General features: G+C 39.6%; 1 protein-coding gene across 3 annotated transcripts in view; it reads left to right on the top strand.

The window, feature by feature from the left end:
- Positions 1-21,969, top strand: part of NEK11 (NIMA related kinase 11) — a 267,788-nt gene that overhangs the window by 115,492 nt on the left and 130,327 nt on the right. For all 3 annotated transcript variants that reach the window (XM_074270948.1, XM_074270949.1, XM_074270950.1), the window contains 3 exons: positions 4,528-4,647; positions 7,411-7,504; positions 13,669-13,846. In XM_074270948.1, coding sequence (XP_074127049.1) covers positions 4,528-4,647; positions 7,411-7,504; positions 13,669-13,846 — 392 coding nt within the window. The remainder of the gene's footprint in view (positions 1-4,527; positions 4,648-7,410; positions 7,505-13,668; positions 13,847-21,969) is intronic.

The following is a 21,969-nucleotide window of genomic DNA, read 5'->3' on the forward strand; positions in this document are numbered from 1 at the left end:
TGCATAGTGAACTTAGTAACAGCATTTATATTATTATGAACTTTCCTGCTCTTCAGTTGAGTTCCATCCCATTCTAGCAAGTATATCATCAGGTATCTAATGGATCAATAACACCAACCTGTGAGGCTTAGGGATACCAAGAGCAGTTCAGGGTTGCCTTTAAAGAGACATATTAAGGGACAGCCGCAAAGGTTTATACCATAAAGTCCAATTTTTTTCTGACCACCAAGCCACTCAGTGCACACTCAGAATGACTAATTCAATCAAAGGCTTTCCTAGAAACAATAAATGCTCATTTAGTAGTAATTTCTTTAACATGCATAACACTATCCTGGTGGGGAGGATTTAGACAGTATTATATTCAGGGAGAGTATTTGGATTATGGCCATTTGACCATGAAAGTATTTTGTATTGCTTGCATATAAAACATTCATGCTTTCTATAAAAATTTGTATGAGGAAGGGGATTGAGGCCAGTTAAGTAAGATAAGTAGGAAAGAGAAACATTTTGAACTCAAATTAGGTATCTACAGACAGAAGCAGAGAAAAGACACCTGCTTCTGTTGCTTTAATGAAAATTTGAGTATTTTTTTTTGGCCTGAATTATCTGAGTAATTTATTCCATTTCAGTCCCTGGACTCAGTGCCTTTATATATAGTCTGGAAAACGATCTAGTCTTTATGTATAAAGTCTGGGGAGTTCTATACTTGACCTACCAGTAACTGCCTTTAAGGTGACATTGGATTTCACTTTCCTGCCCTTAAAGTAGCTATAGATTTGCATTCCGATCCCTTACTCACCTGAGGGGATATTATTAGGACTTCTCCAGAAATAAATCTATTTGGTTATATCTGTATTTATAAAGGAAAAGTATAACTTAGACAAATCAAATCCAAAAGTGGTTCTCAAATTGCATTTTTTTCTCCCTTGTCAATCTTCTATCAGAGTCATGAAGACCATTTAATGGCCTATGATATTTTAATTTTTATTGAGCGCTAATGGAAAGCAACCCAAGACCCTCCTAATTTTCATTTCTAAATTTTGGGTTAGTTTCTAGATAGTGGTGTAAGTGTAAATTTTAAGGTATCAAAGGGAATTTTTCTTTTCCTAATTTTTTAAAATTTATTTTATTTATTTAATATTTTCCCTACATTCAAAATAAAAAAATTTATATTAAAAAAATTTTGAGTTCTAGGTTCTCTCCCTTATCTCCATCCACAATTTAAAAAGTCACACGTGAAATTATACAAAACATTTCCATAAAATTCAAGTTGTGAGAAAAAACATAGTTCTCCTATCCTAATGAAAGTAAAAACCCTCAAGAAAAATTAATTGGAGAAAGAGAGACTGCTTCAATCTGTATTCAGACACAATCTATTCCTTCTCTAGATATGGATAGAATTTTTCATCATTTCTCCTTCAGAGAAGTTGTGGATGATTGTAATACTGAGAACAGTAAAGTCATTTACAGCAGGTCATCTCAGAACATTGCTATTATTTTCTATATAGTACATTTCACTTTGCTTAAGTTCTTGGAGGACTTTCCAGGTTTTTCCGAAAGCATTCTGCTCATCATTTCCCACAGAACAATAATATTCCATCACAAGCACATACCACAATTTATTGAGCCATTCCCCAATTGATGAGCATCCCCTTTCCAAATTACCAAAGGCAATTTTTTCCTATTTCAGCACACTGTCCACATGAAAGCTTTCCCTATTTACCTTGAGTTACCTTTTCCTTCTTTAATTCCCTGGTCTTTGGTCTCTCCACTTAAGGGAAATTATTTTTTTCCCCAGAAGACAGAGGGATCATTTATTAAAAATCAAACTTTTAAAATTAAAATAATATAGACAACTAATATGTAGATATATACTTTTTTTTAAACAAGCAGAGTTTCCTTATCCTCTATTGCTTATTATCTTTTAAATTCTTTTAAAATTTTTTAATAATAGATTTTTTTATTTTCAAAATACATGCAAATATAGTTTTCAACATTCACCTTTGCAAAACCGTGGGTTCCAAATTTTTCTTCCTCCCTCCCCACCTCCCACCTCCACTACACAGTCAGTAATCTAATATCGGTTAAACATGTGCATTTCTTCTAAAAACATTTCCACATTTATCAGGCGGCTGCACAAGAAAAATCAGATCAAACAAGGAAAAAAATAAGGAAGAAAAAAAGCAAGGAAACAGCAAAAAAGGTGAATTGTGATTCACATTCAGTCCCGATGCTCCTTTCTCTGCATGCAGATGGTTCTCTCCATAACAAGTCTGTTGTAATTGGCCTGAATCACCTTATTGTTGAAAAGAGCGAAGGTGAAATTCTTATGTTAGGTTCCAGAGATATTTTAGGCTTGTGAAGAGAGAAGACTCATTTAGATAGATAGAAACTTAAGACTTTCTATTCACATGAAAGTGTCTGTGAAGCCTAAGGCTGAGCCCCATTTTCTTCGGTCCACCTTAGAGAAAACAATAATGGAACAAAGTCCCAACGAATATTTGCCCGGAGTAGAGGCTGAGGTTAGTCTAGGACTAATGAAACTATGTGTCCATATAAATGGCCATCTTTCCATGAAGACTCCTTGCCCCAAAATATCTTCCCCACAGGCCTATCAAAACCTGAAGTTAGTTTGATGATTAAAGACAGGAAACTGAGGCCTGGAAGGTACTTTAGAGGCCATCTGCTCCTGGGACAACAAGAATGTAGCAGTCTGGTACAGATCGATTCTATCTCAGAATATTGTTTGTAAATGCATAAAGTAAAATATATAGGATTAAAAGGAAATTAATGATATTGAGATATAGTTATTAGAGTATAAAATAATTTTTAAAATGTTTAGATAAACTGCTTTAAAATATAATTGGGAAAAATGAAATACTATTTTAGAAAAAAGCAAAGAAAAACGATTTTATGGACCCAAGGCTAAGATTGTTTTGAGTACTGAATGACTTGTGGAGGCCTTCACAGACCATCAGATCCAAAGCTGGAACATCAATTCCTGCCTTTGGGACTGCTATAAAAACAATCTCAGATATTTAGAGCTGGAATGGGCCAGAGGGATCCAGTTCAGTTCCCCTATTTTATAGGTGAGAAAACTGAGGTGTAGAGAGGCTATGCATGGAACAAGTGGCAGAATGGGGCCTTCTGACCCCAAATCCAGTTGTCCCTGAAGTCCTTTTCCCTCCTCTAAATCTAGGAGAAACTAATTCTCCCTCAAATTCTAAAGCCTGGTTTTCCCAGAGCAGCCATGATCCCTGCCTGCTTTTATCAGCCTCAACAGGGAATGTTGGTCAATTCCAGAACAGTGGTAAGGCAGGAGCTCTGTAGTGGGACACAGTAGTGGGGGAAATGGAAATCCCTGGACAACTTGGATGCACTGCTTGTGTAAGAGAGTCATAATGGGAATGAATGGTCCTATAGCCCTCTGCTGGGGTTTTTCCCTTTTCTCTAACTGCTTTGTCCCCCTTTCTCCTCCTTTTTAGTTTTCTTTCCCATTATGTTCATATGTTAATAATAGAGATAATCCTATATTTCTACCATATTTATTGGACTATTTGCCATCTAGGGGAGGGTGTAGGGAAAGAGGGGGGAAATTGGAACACAAGATTTTGCAAGGGCTAATGTTGAAGAGTTGTCCATGCATATGTTTTAAAAAACAAAACAAAACAAAACAAAACTTTAATAAAAAATAATAGAAATGTCCCTAACTGTAGAGTAGCGAGGTGACACAGTGAATAGAGGACCCATCTAAGCTCAAATCTAGCCTCTGATTTCTCCTAGCTGTGTGACCCCAGGCAAGTCGCCTCACTCTGTTTGCCCCAGTTTCCTCATGAGCTGGAGAAGGAAATGACAGACCCCTCCAATACTTCTGCCAGGAAAACCCCAAATAAAACACAGACTGAAAAACCACCGAACACACCACACGTGATACAAGATCTTACCTTAAGTGGATTCAGTCATTTGGTCACATACGGTCCGTGACTACGTTCTTATGGATTGCCCTGTTCTCTGTGGATTCTGCTTGGGTATTCGGAAAACTAAAATACTCATTGTAATAGACACCAAGCTATTCTCATCTATCCTCTCCCCATCCCAAGTGCTTACTGAATCTCAAAATGGGTGAAACAAATATTCGAATTCCTTGGAGTCTTATGATGGAAATGGCTCAGGGTCTCTAAAAGCATAACTACCAGGCCTCTCATGTATTCCCCTGCTAACTGATGAGCCTCTCAGCTGTGAAATGATGAATTACAAAAACTAGTCATTAACAACAAAATAAGCAGGTATTTGGATAGTTCCCATAATTTGCTCTTAAATAAAAGTCTAATTTTAAAATGATTGCCTGTTAGCTGCCATCCTGCTTGGCTCATTACTTGACTCCATGATTTTTGCCTTGACGTTCCTGATCTGTTTCAGCTCTCTCTGTAAAGTAAAGATGCTAATGTAAAATATTTGTTTATTTTTTCCTACTGCATTTGGCCTGGGAATGTGGGTGTATTGTGGGGGCCTTTTTATTATTTATAGGCAGAGAAAGATCCATCTACAAACCCTGCGGGAGCTGTCTGAAGTGCAGAAAATGACTCCCCGAGAGAGAATGAGACTAAGGAAGCTCCACGCAGCTGATGAGAAAGAAAAGAAGCTGAAGTAAGATATCTTTCGCTATGGGAGCCCTTGTCCATAACTGTCCCGGTTATCCCAATCTGTAAGATTCGTCCTGCCAGGAAAACCTGAAGGAGCGTGATTTATAGTCTAGCAGCAGGCATATCACTTCTGTTAAGAGAAGGATTGGCTAATAGGCCCTTTCTAATCAAATCCAATCAGAGCCCTAACTAGAACGATGCAGCCAGAACCTTTTCCCAGTGGGCTTGGAGGATCTGCTAATAAATAGTAGTTATAAGAATGCTTTATTTATGTCTGGGGGCCTCCAGCTTACACCCCTTACATTGGTGGGGAGGAAGGCCAGCCTCAAATTCTAGAGGGGCTGAAGGGGCTTACTTTTACTCAGCTGCCACTTTCTGGAATTCATTGCAGCTTTCCAGTAACGTGTAACAGAACTCTAGTGGCCATCCACCATGTCCTCTGGGGTGTGAATATACCATAACTCATCTTCCCAGAGAAGAATGTCTTTGGTATAAAATGGTTGATTTAAACAAGAAGAGGAAGAAATTGAGAGATATGAAACCGTTCAAAAAGCATGTGTTCAGGCCCTGCCAAGAGTTCCCCTGCTCAGAGGCAATAATTGCAGGGAAACTTCCATTTCTGACCAGCCTTGGACTCTCCATTATTCAGAAGCTGTCCAAACATTTGGGGATTATCTCAGTCCTTAGCTTCAGCCTTACCGATTATGATAGATCCCTGTCATTGCTCACTTCTGGCAATGGGAGATGGAGGAGCAAGGTAAAGAAAGGGAAGGAAATTCATCCCCACACCTTTCACTCCTTGTCAGGCTCCCTGGCCAAGTGATTTAGGAAGGAGACACTGCTGCTGGCGGCTGAAAGGGAGCTTAGGAAGGACCTGCCAGTTTCATTTATTGTGGCCACTCATTCTGTCCAGCCCAGGATTACTGAGAGAAGGATACCTTTCTTACAAAAAAAAGGAAAAAAGAGAAAAAGAAGAAAAAGAAAATGTCTTGACTTTGTAGAAAGGGGTAAAATAGAAGGCCCTTTCTTCTTAGTTTTTATATTGTGTTATAAGAATTTGAATTTAAAAACCTACAGAGGCAGCTGAGCAAAATTTTTGCCAGCATCTTTTGGAAGCACAAGTGTGTGTGTGTGTGTGTGTGTGTGTGTGTGTGTGTGTGTGTGTGTGTGTGTGTGTGTGTGTGTAACCCACTTTTAGAGGTAAAGAGATAAAGAACATTTTAAGGTTTTCACAGTGTCATCAGGAATGGATATTTGCAGAGTGCTGGGGGCCATGGCTACCTTGTGGGCTGAAAAATGCTTGTAACAAGAGAAGTAATTCAAGCAGGAAGGAATGAAAAATGTATTTTCTCCTTCATGTATATTTCTTCCTTCCTTCCTTCCTTCCTTCCTTCCTTCCTTCCTTCCTTCCTTCCTTCCTTCCTTCCTTCCTTCCTTCCTTCCTTCCTTCCTTCCTTCCTTCCTTCCTTCCTTCCTTCCTTCCTTCCTTCCTTCCTTCCTTCCTTCCTTCCTTCCTTCCTTCCTTCCTTTCTTTCTTTCTTTCTTTCTTTCTTTCTTTCTTTCTTTCTTTCTTTCTTTCTTTCTTTCTTTCTTTCTTTCTTTCTTTCTCTCTCTCTTTCTCTTTCTCTCTTTCTTTCTTTCTCTCTCTTTTTCTTTCTCTTTTTCTTTCTTTCTGTTTTTCTCTTTCTTTCTTTTTTTTTTTCTTTTTCTTTTTTTCCCTGAGGCTGGGGTTAAGTAACTTGCCCAAGGTCACACAGCTAGGGAGTGTTAAGTGTCTGAAACAAGATTTGAACTCAGGTCTTCCTGACTTCAGGGATCTTTCAGTATCTGAACCCATCAATAACAGTCCCGGCATCTTCTGTAATTCATCATGCCAGAGGAATCATTTATTTAGCAAAGAGAAAAGTCCCACCAGAGTCTGATGTGAGTTTCGCTGAAGCAAAATGTGCCGATCCATTCCTTTCCCAGTTCTCTCAGCGTAAAGGTTGTTCTTCCCCTTGACATGATAGTTCCCTCTTTATATGTGTGACTATCCAAAAGATGGTGATTTCATCAGTGTTGGAATTTACAGGTCAAGATCAACCTTTTGGTTAGATTCCACTTAGATTTAGCAGATTGCAGATTGGAAGGACCCTTTGAGACCATCTCATTTTGTTGATGAGGAAGCTGAGTCCATGGAGTGAATGGCCTGGTGCAAGGCCACAGACAGAGTCAGTGGGCACATTTGAAGCTGGGTCTTCCTACTCCGCTGTCGGTGATCTTTGTTGGGTACTCTGTTGCTCCTTCACTCTTGGCCAGAGTCCTAGAGATAAGCCTATCAATATTAGAGGAAGGCTTTGGACCAAAGTTGCCGTATGGCAAATATTTCTAGAACCTAGAATGTTATTATTATTATTCTTATATTATATTATTATTTTATGTTTCTATTTATATTTATATAATATTATTATATTAATTATATTAATATTATTATATTAGAAATCTCCTATTTCTAGAGCCTGTTTATCATAAGGTACATAAAGGACTGTTAGGGGTGCCAGGAGCATCTTCTGTGGACAGGGAAGGAAAGGAAAGCTTCTTTCTCTCCTCCCCCAGGATCCCACTGAGATGATAGGAGGGAGGGAAGTTTGGTCCAGGACCCCGGCCTCTCTTGGCAGCCAGAAATCTCCCCTCCCAGAGGGAAGAACATCTTTGGCCCTTGCAGAGCTGATGCAGTTTTTACCCACGTGTATCATACTTAATTCTGGGCACACTCTCCTGTTTGCAGGAAGTTGGCTGAAGAAAAATACGAGGAGAACACCAAGCGAATGCAAGAATTGCGATCCCGGCACCCTCCGCCCTCGAGGGCAGACGCTCTGTATGTAAGTGTCCTTGAATTTTAGCTGGGCATCTCACTCCCATTAGTGATTCAGGTTCTACCTTTGGGTTACCCAAGGTCCTTACCACCTGCATTGGTTTTCCATGCTCAATTGGCCAGCACCAGCTTGGGCTAGCTGCTGGGCACAAAAGAGCTGAATGTCCCCATAGTCCACCCGTGTAAGAGTGGATCCCTCTTCCCATTCAGCCCCACAGAACCATGGATGCTGAGCTGCAAGGGGTCACGGAGGCCATCTCTTCCGGCTCTCTCATTTTACAGATGATAGCAGTCTTTATATACAGCTTTGGTAATTTGCAAATGTTAACTCATTTTTTCAATTCTCACAACAACCACGGGAGGTAGGTGCTGGGTTGTTTTTGCCATTTTACAGATGAGGAAACTGAGGCAGACTTAGGTTAAGTGACTTCCCCAGGGTCACACAGGTAGGAAGTGTCTGATGTTGGATTTGAACTCAGTCTGGTCTGGTGTTCTCTTTACCAAATTACCTGCCTCACTGTGTTGCCTTGGCCCTCCCCGGATGTCATTAGTCCAGGGTGTCCTCATTTACCTTCATTATATTAACGCTGGTGTCCCTGGGCTGGTTGTGTGAGTGCCCAGATGCAGCCCCCTGCCATTGCCTGACGGAGGATGCACTGGAGGGGAAATCCCTCCCTCAGAGACTGTCTGGTTGGTTACAAGTGAAGGAATGAGCACTGATCTAGTGCCTCCTGTGTGCTGGCATTGTGCCAAGGGCTTTACAACTGGCACTGCACTTGATGAGCCCTTCTGAGCTAGTCCTTGTGCTCCGTCTCAGAGTCCATGTCTGAAGCTTTCTGGCTTGGCAGAATTACCAAAGCTGGACTCAGTGTGGGGGAGACCTGGGTTCAAAACCTCCCTCTGATATCGCCTAGCTGTGCAACGTTGGATTTACCCTCTCTGCCTCATTTTTTTCTATCTGTAAAATGAGGAATAATTTTGCAATTGAAAATGACCTGCAGGTAAAAGCAATCCTTGATGTAATTGCATTGCACGGAGGTTCTTTGAATGTCCAAAATGCAGGTGTCTGTCTAGGAAGGGACCTATCCTCAAGTCTTAAACCCCCTCCTCTCTCCCATCCACTTCCTCCATGTTCTGGTTCTGCTGGTGCAGAGGCCCATTTCTTATCAGGGGAGAGATCCTTTATCATGGTGGGGGCTGCCGTTAAGAGCCCAAAGACACGGGATGGGGGACATGGGGTTGCTCATCGCCTTCTGAGAATGGCAATCATGGGGAGATTCGAGGGGGTCACGGTAGGTGTTTTCCTCTTGCCTTGGCTGACCAGGGATCTGAAGGCTTCCATATTCTGAAAAGGCAGGATGTGCCTCACATGACCACCAGGGACTCTTCTGGCTCTCAGAATCTGCCTCTTTTTCCTTCATTTCAAGAAAGAGACTGGAGTTCTCTGTTCTCCATGGCCTCTCCTTGCCCACCAGAGTCAGTTATGAGTGCACATCTCACACGTGTGAGACGTACCTCATGGCTGGGATCAGAGGCGTGGAAACACAAGAAGCAATAGATTCTGGATGGACTGTACGTGGTAGGGAACCATACACAGGAAGCTGGATTCTCCTAGAGACCATAAAAGTTCCCCTCATGAGTAAGTCAGAGAATCTGAAGCATAGGGATTGGTGGGATTCCTTTCAGGTCAGGGACTCATGAATCTTTATCAATCATGGTAGTGGTCTTTAGCTAATATGCCCCCAGTGGTCGTTCAGCTAATATATCCCCCTAATGGTCTTTAGCTAATACACCCCCCCAGCTCTAGGTGAAAGAATTGAGCAATTTATTCCTAAATGTCCCTTAGGGCAAAGACACAAACACATAAATTTCCTGAGATTGGAAACTGGAAAGCAGAAACCTAGAAATGCTCTATTTAATACCTTGTTCTTGAAGTAACTCTGTGGCAACTAAAAATCCATTTAATACTGTAAACTTAAACAGTGGTGTGTCTGATCATTTATTTTGCTTTCCAAGTCCATTATTTATCTTATCAGAAAAAGACAAATATTTCTGTGTTTTTGATTTTGGGTATAATCATTATTTAGGAGAGAAGATTTCTATGAACTCAATACCTACCACTGTCATGTATGTATATGTGTACACACATGTGAATAAAATATATACACATATATACATATTATACATACATACATACATACATATATATACATACGCACACACACATATACATATACATGTGTAGTGTTCTGGTTGGTTTTCTGGAGACCAGCCTTTGTTTCAGCAGAATAATCACCAGGAGAATAGCCAGGGATAAAGTCCAAATTCTTTATTATCTCCTTCACAGTCTGTCTCCTTGCCTGGGGCAACAATGGTCTCTCTGTCTGAAGTCTGTCTCCGTCTGAGAGCTTGTGCTCCAGCCTCCAGCCCTCTGTCTTCTTCCAGTCTGAAGCCCTTCGGAGTCTGAAGCAGTCCCTCAGGAGACCTGACCAAAGACGGAATGTCTCTTTCTCTCTGGCCTTGTTGGCTTCTTATATGATCTATTATAATTACATCATCATAGGTGTGAATTTTGTAGAATACTGTGAATCTTGTGGAACTATATTAAGTACTAAACTAGAGAACTATTCATCACCAGCTAAACTAGATAACCATTGTCTTATCAGTTCCACTGACTTAGCACCTTGGAAGAATCCTTGTTTCAAGTTCAGAGATCTGGCCCATAACATACATGTGTGTGTGTGTGTGTGTGTGTGTGTGTGTGTGTGTGTGTGTGTATTATTATATCTATACTTCTATCTTTCTGAGTTTCTGTGTGTCTTTCTGTCTGTTTCTTTCCATGTATCTGTCATCTATCTACTATCAATTAATCAATCTATCTGTCTGTGCATCTGTCTATCACCTACCTACTCTCTGCCTCACATATTCATCACTGTGGACATTAATTATGGCTCTAGGCTATATAATATAATGATTTGTTGATTGGCTTGTTGAAGCTGTAAGCCCGTTTGCCCTTTCATTAAATGGCCTCAGCCTACTGTGCTTTGTGAATTGTGACTACTTCTTTGTAGTTTGCCCATCTCAATTCTTGGCTGCCTAAAGCAACCCTTTTCCTCTCTTCCAGTTTGCTACATTTAATCTATAATGTGTTCCTAAAAGAGATAGCCAAGTTCCCTAGAATTCTATCTAAAGTAAGATCAAATGGGCTTTGAATGAGGTCCTGAGGGAGTGAATAAGGTATATATGCTGTACTGACTGGTCTCTGTGAAACTGGATACGTTTTATGTTTCCTTCCTGGTTTTTGGCTGTCTTTTGGATGGGTTCAAAATGTAGGGAGCTGAATTCTGGATAGGCAGGCTGTTATTGCAACTACCTGACTACATAGTTGAACAGCACAAGTCATTGCTAAAAGAAACATAGGCTGTTCCAGTCAATAACATGCAGGAGTTAGAGCTTTAATAAATCACAGTATGAATAGATGACTGATTCTTAATTTGGGGTCCCAGATCCCAGGCCCCTAAAGAGTCCATGGAAAGATTTCAGGGTTTATAAAATTGGATAGGAAAAATACATTTACATATTTCCTAACTTCTGGTTTCTTTGTAATTCTTTATGTTTAATTTATGCTTTTTACAAACATTATTGTGAAGAGTCCATAAGCTTTAGCAGACTTCCCAAGGGGTCTGTGACATCGAAAAGGGTTAAGAACTCCAGGAAGATTAGGTCCTGAAGAGACCAAGAAGCAGCAGACTTTCTTATGGTCTGTTTAGAAATCCTTCCCATTTCCCCAAATGAAACCCTGGAGATTGAAAGAAAAAAGGGCTAAGTCAAAGGGAAAGTTCCTTATTCTTTCCATTAAAAACAATGAAGGACCGGAGCAGGAGATAGCAGGTTAAATGAAATGGAAGAGAGGCAGTGGGAGGCCCCATGCATTGTCCTCAAACCAAAGGGTTTTAAACTTCTTTGAAAAAGCACAATTTGAGATAGAAAAAGAAATTGTGCAATAAGGAGGAAAAATGGTTCAATCTAAGGAGAGAGAATGAAGAAAGGGAAGATAAGGAAGGGGAGGAGAAGGGGGAGGACAGGATGTGGCTCCATTTCTTCAGTGTCCCTTTGGGCTCCTCTCTTGTTCCATCCCCTTCCCTGCCCTGTCCAGATAGGGTTTTTTTTTTAAGCAGTTTTTTTTTTCAGAAGCAGCAGCCTGTGCATCCTTGGGGAGACAAAGCTTGAGCAGAGTGGGCTTGGGCTGTCTCTGAAGGGTCTGCCCTGGTCAGCAGTTGGCGAGGGTTCCTCAAAGCTGGCTCCAGGGGAGCAGCTCCATCCTTTGGGGGGTTTCTATACCTCATTGTCAAGGCTTTAACTTTGCCCATCAGGCTCTGCTTGGCTCACACTGGGCTTTGAAACCCAGAAAACTGACTAGGACACTGGCTTGGGTCCAGAAAGCTCTCTGGGGAGGAGCAGGGGCCACTGAGATAATTTGGGAAGGGGTGCCAGGTGCAGCCTGGCAGGGCCCAGAGCAGCTCTTAGCCTGGTCTTCTCGGCTCTGTTCTCCCCTCCTTGGAGAGTGATCATTCTTTCTTTTACATTTTATATTATCATGGCCATCACCTTCTCTTCTAAATATATCCATCCTCTCTCTTCTACCCAAGTAGCGGAATATACAAAAATACCTGTGGGAACTTGGGCAAATCACTCATTTTCTCACTTGTAAAACGAAGGGGTCTGTGGCCGTTGAAGTCCAGCCCAGCTGTAGAACTGTGATGCTGTGAGAAGGAAAAAGGAGCCCCCCAAAACATGGCCAGTGCCCGTTTATCTCCCATCCTCTCGAACCCGTCAAGCCTGCTAAAAGCACATTTCCCTACATGTATAAATCCAGAGAAGCGAGTTAGCATTTGTTAGGTATTTACTGTATACTGTGCTCAGTACAGGGGAGGTAAAGGGAGGCACATAGATGTCTCTGCCTCCTAGGAGGTCACAAAACAGAGAAACAACCAGGTCTGCAGATGCATCCAACTTTCCCCTGTAATACGGACCATAAGTGTGTCTCCTGTGAGGTGGGTAACACATCAAGGTCAACATGTTGATATGGGCACATCTCAGGACTGCATGAGTGACCTAGTGTTGGAGAAGAAAAGATTAAATGGAGACCCTGTTTCTTGTTGCAAAGGGGCTGTGGATGGAACAAAGCTGGAGGTGGTTCCCCACGTTCTGAGGAATGACCCTCACAGTGTTTGGGAGACCCCAGCTTTCAGGCTCTCTTTTCTGGGAACAGAAGTGCTCTCTTCACAGCATCTCCCTTTGTTCTTAAAGTGCTCTTGGAGCAGCTTTGAATCTTTGAAATTTGGGGCCCGCTGGTCTCCCCTGCATCTCAAGACAATCACGGCACACAGCACGTCCCCCTTTCAGAAAGCCGCGTGACGGCCATCTCCCAAATGCCAGCCGGCCAGGCACTGCTGCAGTTTGTTTATTAATTTAAGAAGATTAGTTTGAACTTTCCCTTCTGCTCTGAGGAAGGAGAAACTCTTGGAGTATCTCCCCATGACAGCTTTTATTTATATTTGTGCGTGTGTGTGTGTGTGTGTGTGTGTGTGTGTGTGTTTGCCAAAGGAAAGTAGGTCAATTCCGCACTGGCCCCAGGACTGTCGCAAGAACACTTTTGATCACTTGAAAGACTAATTGAAAGCCCAGGTTTCTTTCTAGAGGTTTGGGGATCTGGTTCTCCCCAAATAGTCAGCTTTCCCATTAGCTCTGGGATTACATTGTTCTTCCCTTGGGAGATATCAGCTCAGAGGCTCAGAAGTTTCAGGTCTGGAGGGCATCTTCGAGCTCACCCAGGCTAACCGCATCTTTTTGAACATAAGGAAACTGAGTCTCCTGGAGGGTGAGATGGGCAGAAAGTCATATAATAGTTAGTGAGAGAGCTGCCATTACATCAGACACCAGCCCTCCCTACTCACTTCTAATTCTGTTTCCTTGATATGATCTTGCCTTCTGGGAGTTTAAATATTTCATATTTTTAATACCTTTATCAATAGGAAGGCTGGTGGGAGGGCCGGGATGTCTGTTTCTTTTTAAGCAGTTTCCAAGGCCAGAAAAAAAATGACTGGCCTTATAATCTTGATGTTTTCTTTTAAATTAGTTGCTAATTAAATACCATCATGTTCCCCCAAGGAATCTGATGAACAGGCTTCAGGACATTTGATTGCATCTGAGCCAAGTGGAGAGGAGACACCAGCAGAGCTGTCCCTGCCTCACGCTCAGCCAATGACCTCCTGGGGCTCTGCAGGACAGGAGCCAAGTCAGGAGGCAGCTTCAGACAGTCTATCTGCGTGTGAACTAGAGAATCATGGTAAGAAAGAATCATTTTACTGGCATCCTAAGATTGTATTTTAGAGCTGGAAGGGACCTCACATCCAACTACCCCATTTTACAGATGAGGAAACTTGTTAAGGTTTCTTCATTCAGGGCCTGACTCCAAGTCTGGCACCTTATTTATTTATTCTTTCATTTATTTGTTTGTTTATGTTTAATTGTAGTAAATTTAATTCTTTTTGATACACATTGATTTATGAATCATGTTGGGAGAGAAAAATCAGAGCAAAAAGGAAAAACCATGGGAGAGAGAAAAAAGCAGAAAAAAGAAGTGAACAGAGCATGTGTTGATTTCTGGTACCCTATTTATTAATCTGTGCTACCCTCACCAGTCAAAAACCATAGACACTTCGTTGGCTTGATGGCCTTGGAAAAGCTGTTTCCCAGAAAAACTGCGTAATGAGTAGGTGAATTCAATTTATTATAATTCAATTTATTATCAGTGAGGGGAAGGTGTGGTAAAAAGAACAGCAGAGATTTCAGTCAGACTTGTTTCTTTTTTTGTGTTAACTTTATTTTTAATGAGCATGATTTATCTTCTCTCCCTTCTACCTTCTTGACCCCAAAAAAAGAAAAAAAAAGAAAAAGAAAAAAATCCTTGTAACAAAACACGTAATTTTGCAAAAACAAATGCTTATGTCTTTTGAAATCATTCATTTTTAGGGAGTTATGACTACTGTCCAAATTATTCTCCAGGTTCTGTTCAATTCATTCCTATCGGTTCACATGGACCTTCCCAGGCTTCCAAGAGATTATCCCTTTCATCATTTCTTATGGCACAGTAGTCTCCCATTGCATTCATATGCCACCATTTGTCTCTATAAGTTGAGGTATTTCCATCTTGGTAGATCCCATTAGGTAAGTGCTTATCCCAGTGGGACAATACAAATCTAATGTCATCCTCTTTAAAAATGGAATCTGTAACATCTGTAACATCTCCATTTTTTGGAGAGACCAAGAAATCCGTCTAAATTAAAATGTTAATTCAAAATAAGTAAAAATAGAGTTAATGGGGAAAAAGAAACAAATCTATCTGAGAACTTGGTTCTTTTTATCATAGATGGTCCTCTTCCTTCTCCCCACTGATAATAGATTGAGGGCCAACATCAAAGTCAGGCTCAAACTTGTTTTTGACATGAACTGGCATTGTGACCTCCAAGTAACTGAGACTCTAAGTGGAGCTGACTTACATTGGTGGGGGGTACTTCTACACTTGGACTTCCTCTCCCATGCCCCGGCTCTTTATGCTCCAGCCCTGAAATCCATCCATTGGAAGTGCCCTCCCCACTGGCCTCTGATTCTGATTGCTTGGCCCCTCCCAGAACCTCCGTTTAAGTAGGAAACTCAGGCCAATCACCTCATTCTTCTCCAGGTAATGTACTCTGCTCAAGTCTTCTAAGGCCCGACCCTAGGGACCTTTGTCTTTCCCCCCTCCCTTCACTCACTACTCTTTCAGAGGTCGTCTTCCTTCATCAGAAGGTATTCCAAACTCTTAGCTCAGTTCCTGGTCTGTTGACACTGCTTGTTGACTAAATGACTGATTGGGAGTCCCAGAACCAAAGACATCTCAGGTTCTATTCCCTGTTCCATATTTGTAACCTGAAAATATAGAACTTGGCTTTGGAGAATCAAAATTATGAATGTCTGCAGGTAACTCATTCTGTTATCTCCTCAGGGGATGAATTGCCCAAGTGGGATCATAAGATCATAGATCTGTTTGTCAAGTGAGAGCAAAGTAAACTCATTTATGAATTTGGGCTGAGGTAAACATCCAATACAGGTCTAAGACCTAGAGCTGGAAGGGACTTTATTGGTCCTCTGTTTCCCACCCCCATTTTATAGATGGGAAAACTGAGGTCCAGAATGATTAAATCCCAGGGGTAATAGCTAGCAGGATGCCATGACTGTAAGGTCAACAGACTTTCTAAAAATAGTGACAAAGGTTGAGAGAAGTCGGAGGATTTGGCTTCAAATGGCAGCTCAGTTTCTCCTTTTCTTTGTGACTTTGTATATGTCAGTTCATCTCTCTAGGTCTCAGTTTTCTCATCTGCAAAGGAGGGACTTTGACTTGCTGACTTTTAAGATCTCTGCATTCTAGGTCTGGATTGGCTGTTCAGTTCAAATCAGATTCACACGGGAGGACCTTTCCTCATTTGGCTTTGGCTCGGGAGTCTAGCCTGTTCATTTTTTGATCTGATCTCTTCTTCAGCTATAAGGAGAATAGAATGGGAAGACCATCGGGCGGTGATTTGTGGCTTCCCAAAATGATGTCTCAGGAAAATAATCTTGCAAGATGTATGATCGATGTACAAATATGTGCATTGAGTAGTCTTGGAACTTTGCTAGGTATTTTCTGAGGGTTGCTCTATCTTTGAAATATTATTTATGTTTCTTTTCCAAAATGAAATCTCAGGTCAGGAACACTGGCTAGTGATCTGCTCCCTGTTAGAATCCAGCATTGAAATGGTAGCAGAATTCCATGGGGGCCACTGCGAGGACTTGGGCTCTCTTGGAGGGTCGACTCTTTGTGGCCATTTCTATTGTCATTGTTCATCCTTTGTTCTTGAATAGAACCCATGTGTCTTGGCTTGAGTGTGAATTGGATAGGAGGAGGGCAAAGATTTGCAAAGTCTGATCCTCTCCTTCACTGAGATGTTGAAGAGTAAGTTGATAGTTCCTAGTATTAGACATTAGAAAGGCAAACCATGTCCTCGGCATTTCTCCCATCTGTCTACCCACACCAAAACCGCATTCATCCTGGGCTAGCTCCATATCATCTCTTGCTCCAGACTAGACAGTAACCTCCTGTGTCTGGTCTTTTTCTTTTCCAGTCCATCCTTTACCCAGGTGTTAAATGGATATTCCTAAGAACAGGGCTGACCATGTTACTTCTCCCCAACTTTAGGACAAAATGCACATTTCTCTCATTTCTCTGTCATTTAAAGCCTTCCACCATCTTTTTTTTTCATTCATGCACATCCTTATTAAGGGCATTTTAAAAATTAAAGCTTCTTATTTACAAAACATACCCATGGGTAATTTTTCAACAGTGATTCTTGCAAAGCCTTCTGTTCCAAATTATCCCCTCCTTCCTCCTACCATTCCCCTAGATGGCAGCTAGTCCAGTACTTGTTAAATATGCTAAAATACATGTTAAATCCAACATATATATATATGTGTACATATATATATTATATATATACATATTTATACAGTTATCTTAATGCAAAAAAATCAAATCAAAAAGGAAGGAAAAAAACTGAGAAAGAAAACATAATGCAAGTGAACAACAACAGAAAGAGAGAAAATGCTATGTAGTGATCCACCCAGCTCCCACAGTCCTCTCTCTGGGTGTAGATGGCTCTCTTCATCACTAAACAAATGGAACTGGCCTGAATCATCTCATTGTTGAAGGGAGCCACGTCCATCAGAATTGATCGTCATTTAATCTTATTGTTGCTCTTCCACAGTCTTTCTAGGCTGGTTACCATTATTCTCTCTCACCTATCAGACATTCTAACCAAATTGTCTTTTCTACACAGGATAGAGATTTTCCATGGCTATTTTTTTTTGGATAGGCTGTACCTAAACCCAAATTACCTTTTAATGTTCATCAGTTCTGACCCTTGCAATCTCTAACTTCTCTTGAAACTCAGCTCAAATGCCATCTTCCCTTCTGAGGCCCATCCTGATTCCCCCAGTTACAAGTTCCTCTCCCCTAGAAATGACTATATATATATATTTCTACTTTTCTGTGCATGGGTTGTTTCTTTCAGTTGAACATAAGCTTCCCAAGGCACAGAATGTTTGTTTCCCTTTTAGATCCCTAGTACCTAGTTTAGCACTTAGTAGACACTAAATCCTATTTCAATTGAATCAAATCCTTTACCTGTTAGAATTAAGTATAATTCTGGAATCAGGAGATTAAGCTAATTGATATCTGATGTCATTTGGATCCTTATTTGTGACTTTATTTCAGTGACTTTTTAATGTATGATAGTAAATGACAAGTTGTTTGCCCTGTTGGCTTTTGTCTCCAGATACCAATATAGTAATTACTGAGTTTAAGAGAAATAAATTGTCAGAGGGAATATTTACTAACTCAAGGGAAATCTGTCAACTCTTTGTTTCTGCTGACTTTTCTTCAGCAAAAATACCACATTTAACTAAATGAAACTTAGATAAATTAGAATTATAATGATGTTAAGGAATCCATGCAGTTGATCAGGATGAGAATAGAATTTGTTGGAAATGAAATAGAAAACAATTTTTCTTTTTAAGAATTATAAAGTTGGTGTAATAAATGCCAAGTCTATAAGTAACTTAATTTAATTATGAGCATTCAGCTCATCCATTACTAAAGTCTGGGGAAGAAGACCCAACAATTTGGTTTGATAGTTAATTAGAATGATGAACAGTTACAAGTTTATGGATGATTGCATATCTCAAGCTTGAAATGAGTCTTCTGCAAGCTAGGGAAATCCACAGCAGTTAATTGACTTCCACATATCCCCTGTCTTTTGGGAAGGTTATTTTCCAACTTGCTAGTCTGTTCAAGGTCATTTTTCTTTGGCACTTTTTTGTTTTTATAATAATCTTATCCTTTCTGGTCTAGGAAATCTTTTTCAGCCTTCCTTTACTCCTTCTTTTGGGTTTCCCTTCCAGGCTGTGAGTCAGTTACAGGGGAACATCATAAGATGAGGATCATGCATTTAAATTTGGGACACAGTTAGTAGGCAACAATTGTTTCATTGCATCCCATTAAAGATCAAAGTAGTTGTTATAATCAAATAAGACAGAGCCTTTAGAACTTTAAAGAAATCATAAATATTTAAATCCCTTTGTAGATGCTACTGGCAATTTGTACATTAATTTTAAACAGACCCCCAAATCAGTGTATCATCATTTCGCTATAGCCCTGTAGCAAATGGTTGAGTTATGGAGATTTATTCCCTCTTATGTCGTGAACAGGAGAGCTGCTGAGAAATCCAGAACTTCTAGGACTAAAGCAAATTCAAAGCATGGCTCCTCTTCAGATGTCCACCATTCCTCTGGAGTGGTCTGTGACTTCCAGCAAACCAGCCTTAATGAGCTGTCTCTTTGTATTATTTCAACAACTGTTCAGGCACGTTCCCTGATGACGTCCTGTGCTCGGTGGATAGCACTCAAAGCATACTGCTTATTATACTTCTGGAGGACCATTGATCTTCTTGCCTTTCTGAGAGCTGTCTGAAACTGATATAGCCTTTCCTGATAAAACATCATTGGAAGAATTTTGCTTGAATTAGGAAGCAAATGACAATTTTGACATTAAATGATGTGCCTAAAATTCTTTTAGGGTGAGAGAAATACACAATACAAATCCATGAGTCCAATTCCCAGTCATTGATTTACTAAGTGAAATCAGAAGGAGGTGGTTGAGTTAGGCTGGGAGGGAATAAAAACGGCCAGTGTTTTCATTAACAATCTTCCAAGTCTTCTTTAGGAAGGAAAATTCTTTCTTGAGAAATGATGGTTAAGTGTTTTTATTTCCCTTCTCAACAGCAATGCTCAATTCATTTCAGTTCAGGAAACATTTATTAATGCTTCTCTACTGTAGGGCCCTGTAATAGTTGTGGGAAAGGCAGTTCCTTATTCTTCAGTGTTAGATATACACCGTACATCACAGATTGAGAGCCAGAAGAGAGCAATCCAGCCCTTTCATTTTGCCAATGAGGAAACTAGGGACGCAAGAGGTTAAATGATTCACCATCTCAGGTTTCACAATAGTAAATGGCAAAAGGCCTGCTCTGATTCTTGGTCTTCTTACTCCTAAGACTAGTGGTTTTTCCACTCTAATAATTTACACTGATAAGTAAGATAACATAATTTTAAGAGGGAGAAAAGATTGCTAGCAACCCATAAAGGCTTCTGCTAGGAATTGGTGCCTACACTGAATCTCATAGCTTCCTTTGGCAATCTGATAAGCTATGTGAATAGCTGTTCCAGAGTAATGTAAATTAAATTTAAATGTAAATTTAACCAAAAAATTAAAAAAAAATAAATTAAGGAGGTAAATAAAATTCTGGAAAAGTTAGATATGATAGCTCTTTGGAGAAAATCGAATGAGAATACAAAGGAACATATTTTTTCTCAGCAGTATGAGGCACCTACATAACCCAGCAATACCATTGCTAGGTCTATATCCTAAAGACATCCAAAAAAAGGGGAAAGGATGTGTTTGTACAAAAATATTTATAGCAGCTCTTTTTGTGGTGACTGAGGATATCAAAAGGATGTTCGTTAATTGAAGAATGACTAAACAAGTTGTGGTATGATAGTAATGGAATATTATTGTGCTAAGAAATAACAAGCAGAATAATTTCAGAAAAATCTGGAAAGACTAAAGTGATACATAGTGAAGCAAACAGAGCCAAGAGAATGTTGTACACAATGATAGCAGTATTGTTTGATGAAGAATTTTGAATGACTTTTTTGTTCTCAGTAATACAATGATCCAAGACAATCCCAAAGAACTAATGATGAAGCATATTATTTGCTTCCAGAAAAAGAATTAATATTAATAGAATGCGGACTGAAGTATACTATTTTTAATTTTATTTCATTTATTTATTTTTTATGAATTTTTTATACAAAATGACAAATATGGAAATGTTTCACTTAATTGCACATGTATAACCTATATCTGATTACTTACCATCTCAGGGAAAGAGCATGAGGGAGGGATAGAATTTGGAACTCAAAACATTCAATAAATAAAAATGCACAATTGTATTCCATTACAATTATATACCATAACTTGTTCAGCCATTCCTTTATTGATGGACATTCTCTCAATTTTCAATTCTTTGCCAGCACAAAAAGAACTGCTGTAAATATTTTGTACATATTATTCCTTTTCCTTTTTCTCTGATATCTTTGGAATACAGATGTAGTAATAGTATTGTTTGGTCAAAAAGTATGCAATATTTTATAGCTTTTTATTTCATAACTCCACTAACATTCTTCTAGTTTTTTCACATCCCCTCCAATATCAACTATTTTCCTTTTCTGTCATATTCGAAATCTGATAGCTGTGAGGTGGTGTCTCAGCATTGCTTTAATTTGCATTTCTCTAAGCAATAGTGATTTAGAGCATTTTTATAGGAAATATTTTTATATTAAAATAATTTTAGCTTCTTCTGAAAACTTTCTATATTCATACAATACATACAAACACACAGATAAATATATATACATGTATATATATATATATATATATATATACATATATACACACATTTTTTTTTTTTTTTTACCATTTATCAATTGGGAAATGACTTGTAGTCTTATAAATTTGATTCAGTTCTCTACATTTTTGAGAAATGAGGCCTTTATCAGAGAAACTTCCTATAAAATCCAATCCTCCCCGGTTTTCTGCTTTCCTTCTAATATAGGTAGCATTGATTTTGTTTGTGCAAAATGTAAAGGACTGAAACTCCCAAGTTGATGCTCTGGGGTCTGACAACTGAGTGCTTAAGGCTAATTACCAATTGGGCAATACTCTATTAGCATATGGTTGGAAAATGGCCCTTCCCACTATTCTGTGCTGGCTTGATCTGTTGGTGTATACAGAAAATTGTAGGAGGGATTAGAGGGTGGAGTAAAACAAGCCAGAGTTACTTTTGGCAGTAAAGGAAGAGGAAGAAGGTGTAGAGATTCCTGTGTCCATTCCTTTCACTTCTATCCCTAAAGACCAAGAACTTTTGCTTATTCTGACTCTGGCTTGATTCTAAGGTATCCAGGGTGCTAATTTGGTCTTCACACAAAATTCTTGTAATTTAAACACAACTATTCATTTTCATCCCATGATCCTCTTTATCTCTTATCCATAGCTCTAAAAGCTAAAATTTTCCATTTTTCTCTAATTGCTTATGATATTACCTTTATGTTTAAATCATGTACCCAATTTGATCTTACCTTGGTATATGATATAAGATGTCAATACCAACCTGCTTTTCAATATTCCCAGCATTTTTTGTTATATAGTAAATACTTGACTTCCAAAGCTTGGCTCTTTGGATTTATCAAACACTAAGTTTCTATTATCATTTATTATTG

The sequence above is a fragment of the Sminthopsis crassicaudata genome, chromosome 5, assembly GCF_048593235.1.
Source record: "Sminthopsis crassicaudata isolate SCR6 chromosome 5, ASM4859323v1, whole genome shotgun sequence".
Taxonomy (NCBI): Eukaryota; Metazoa; Chordata; class Mammalia; order Dasyuromorphia; family Dasyuridae; genus Sminthopsis; species Sminthopsis crassicaudata.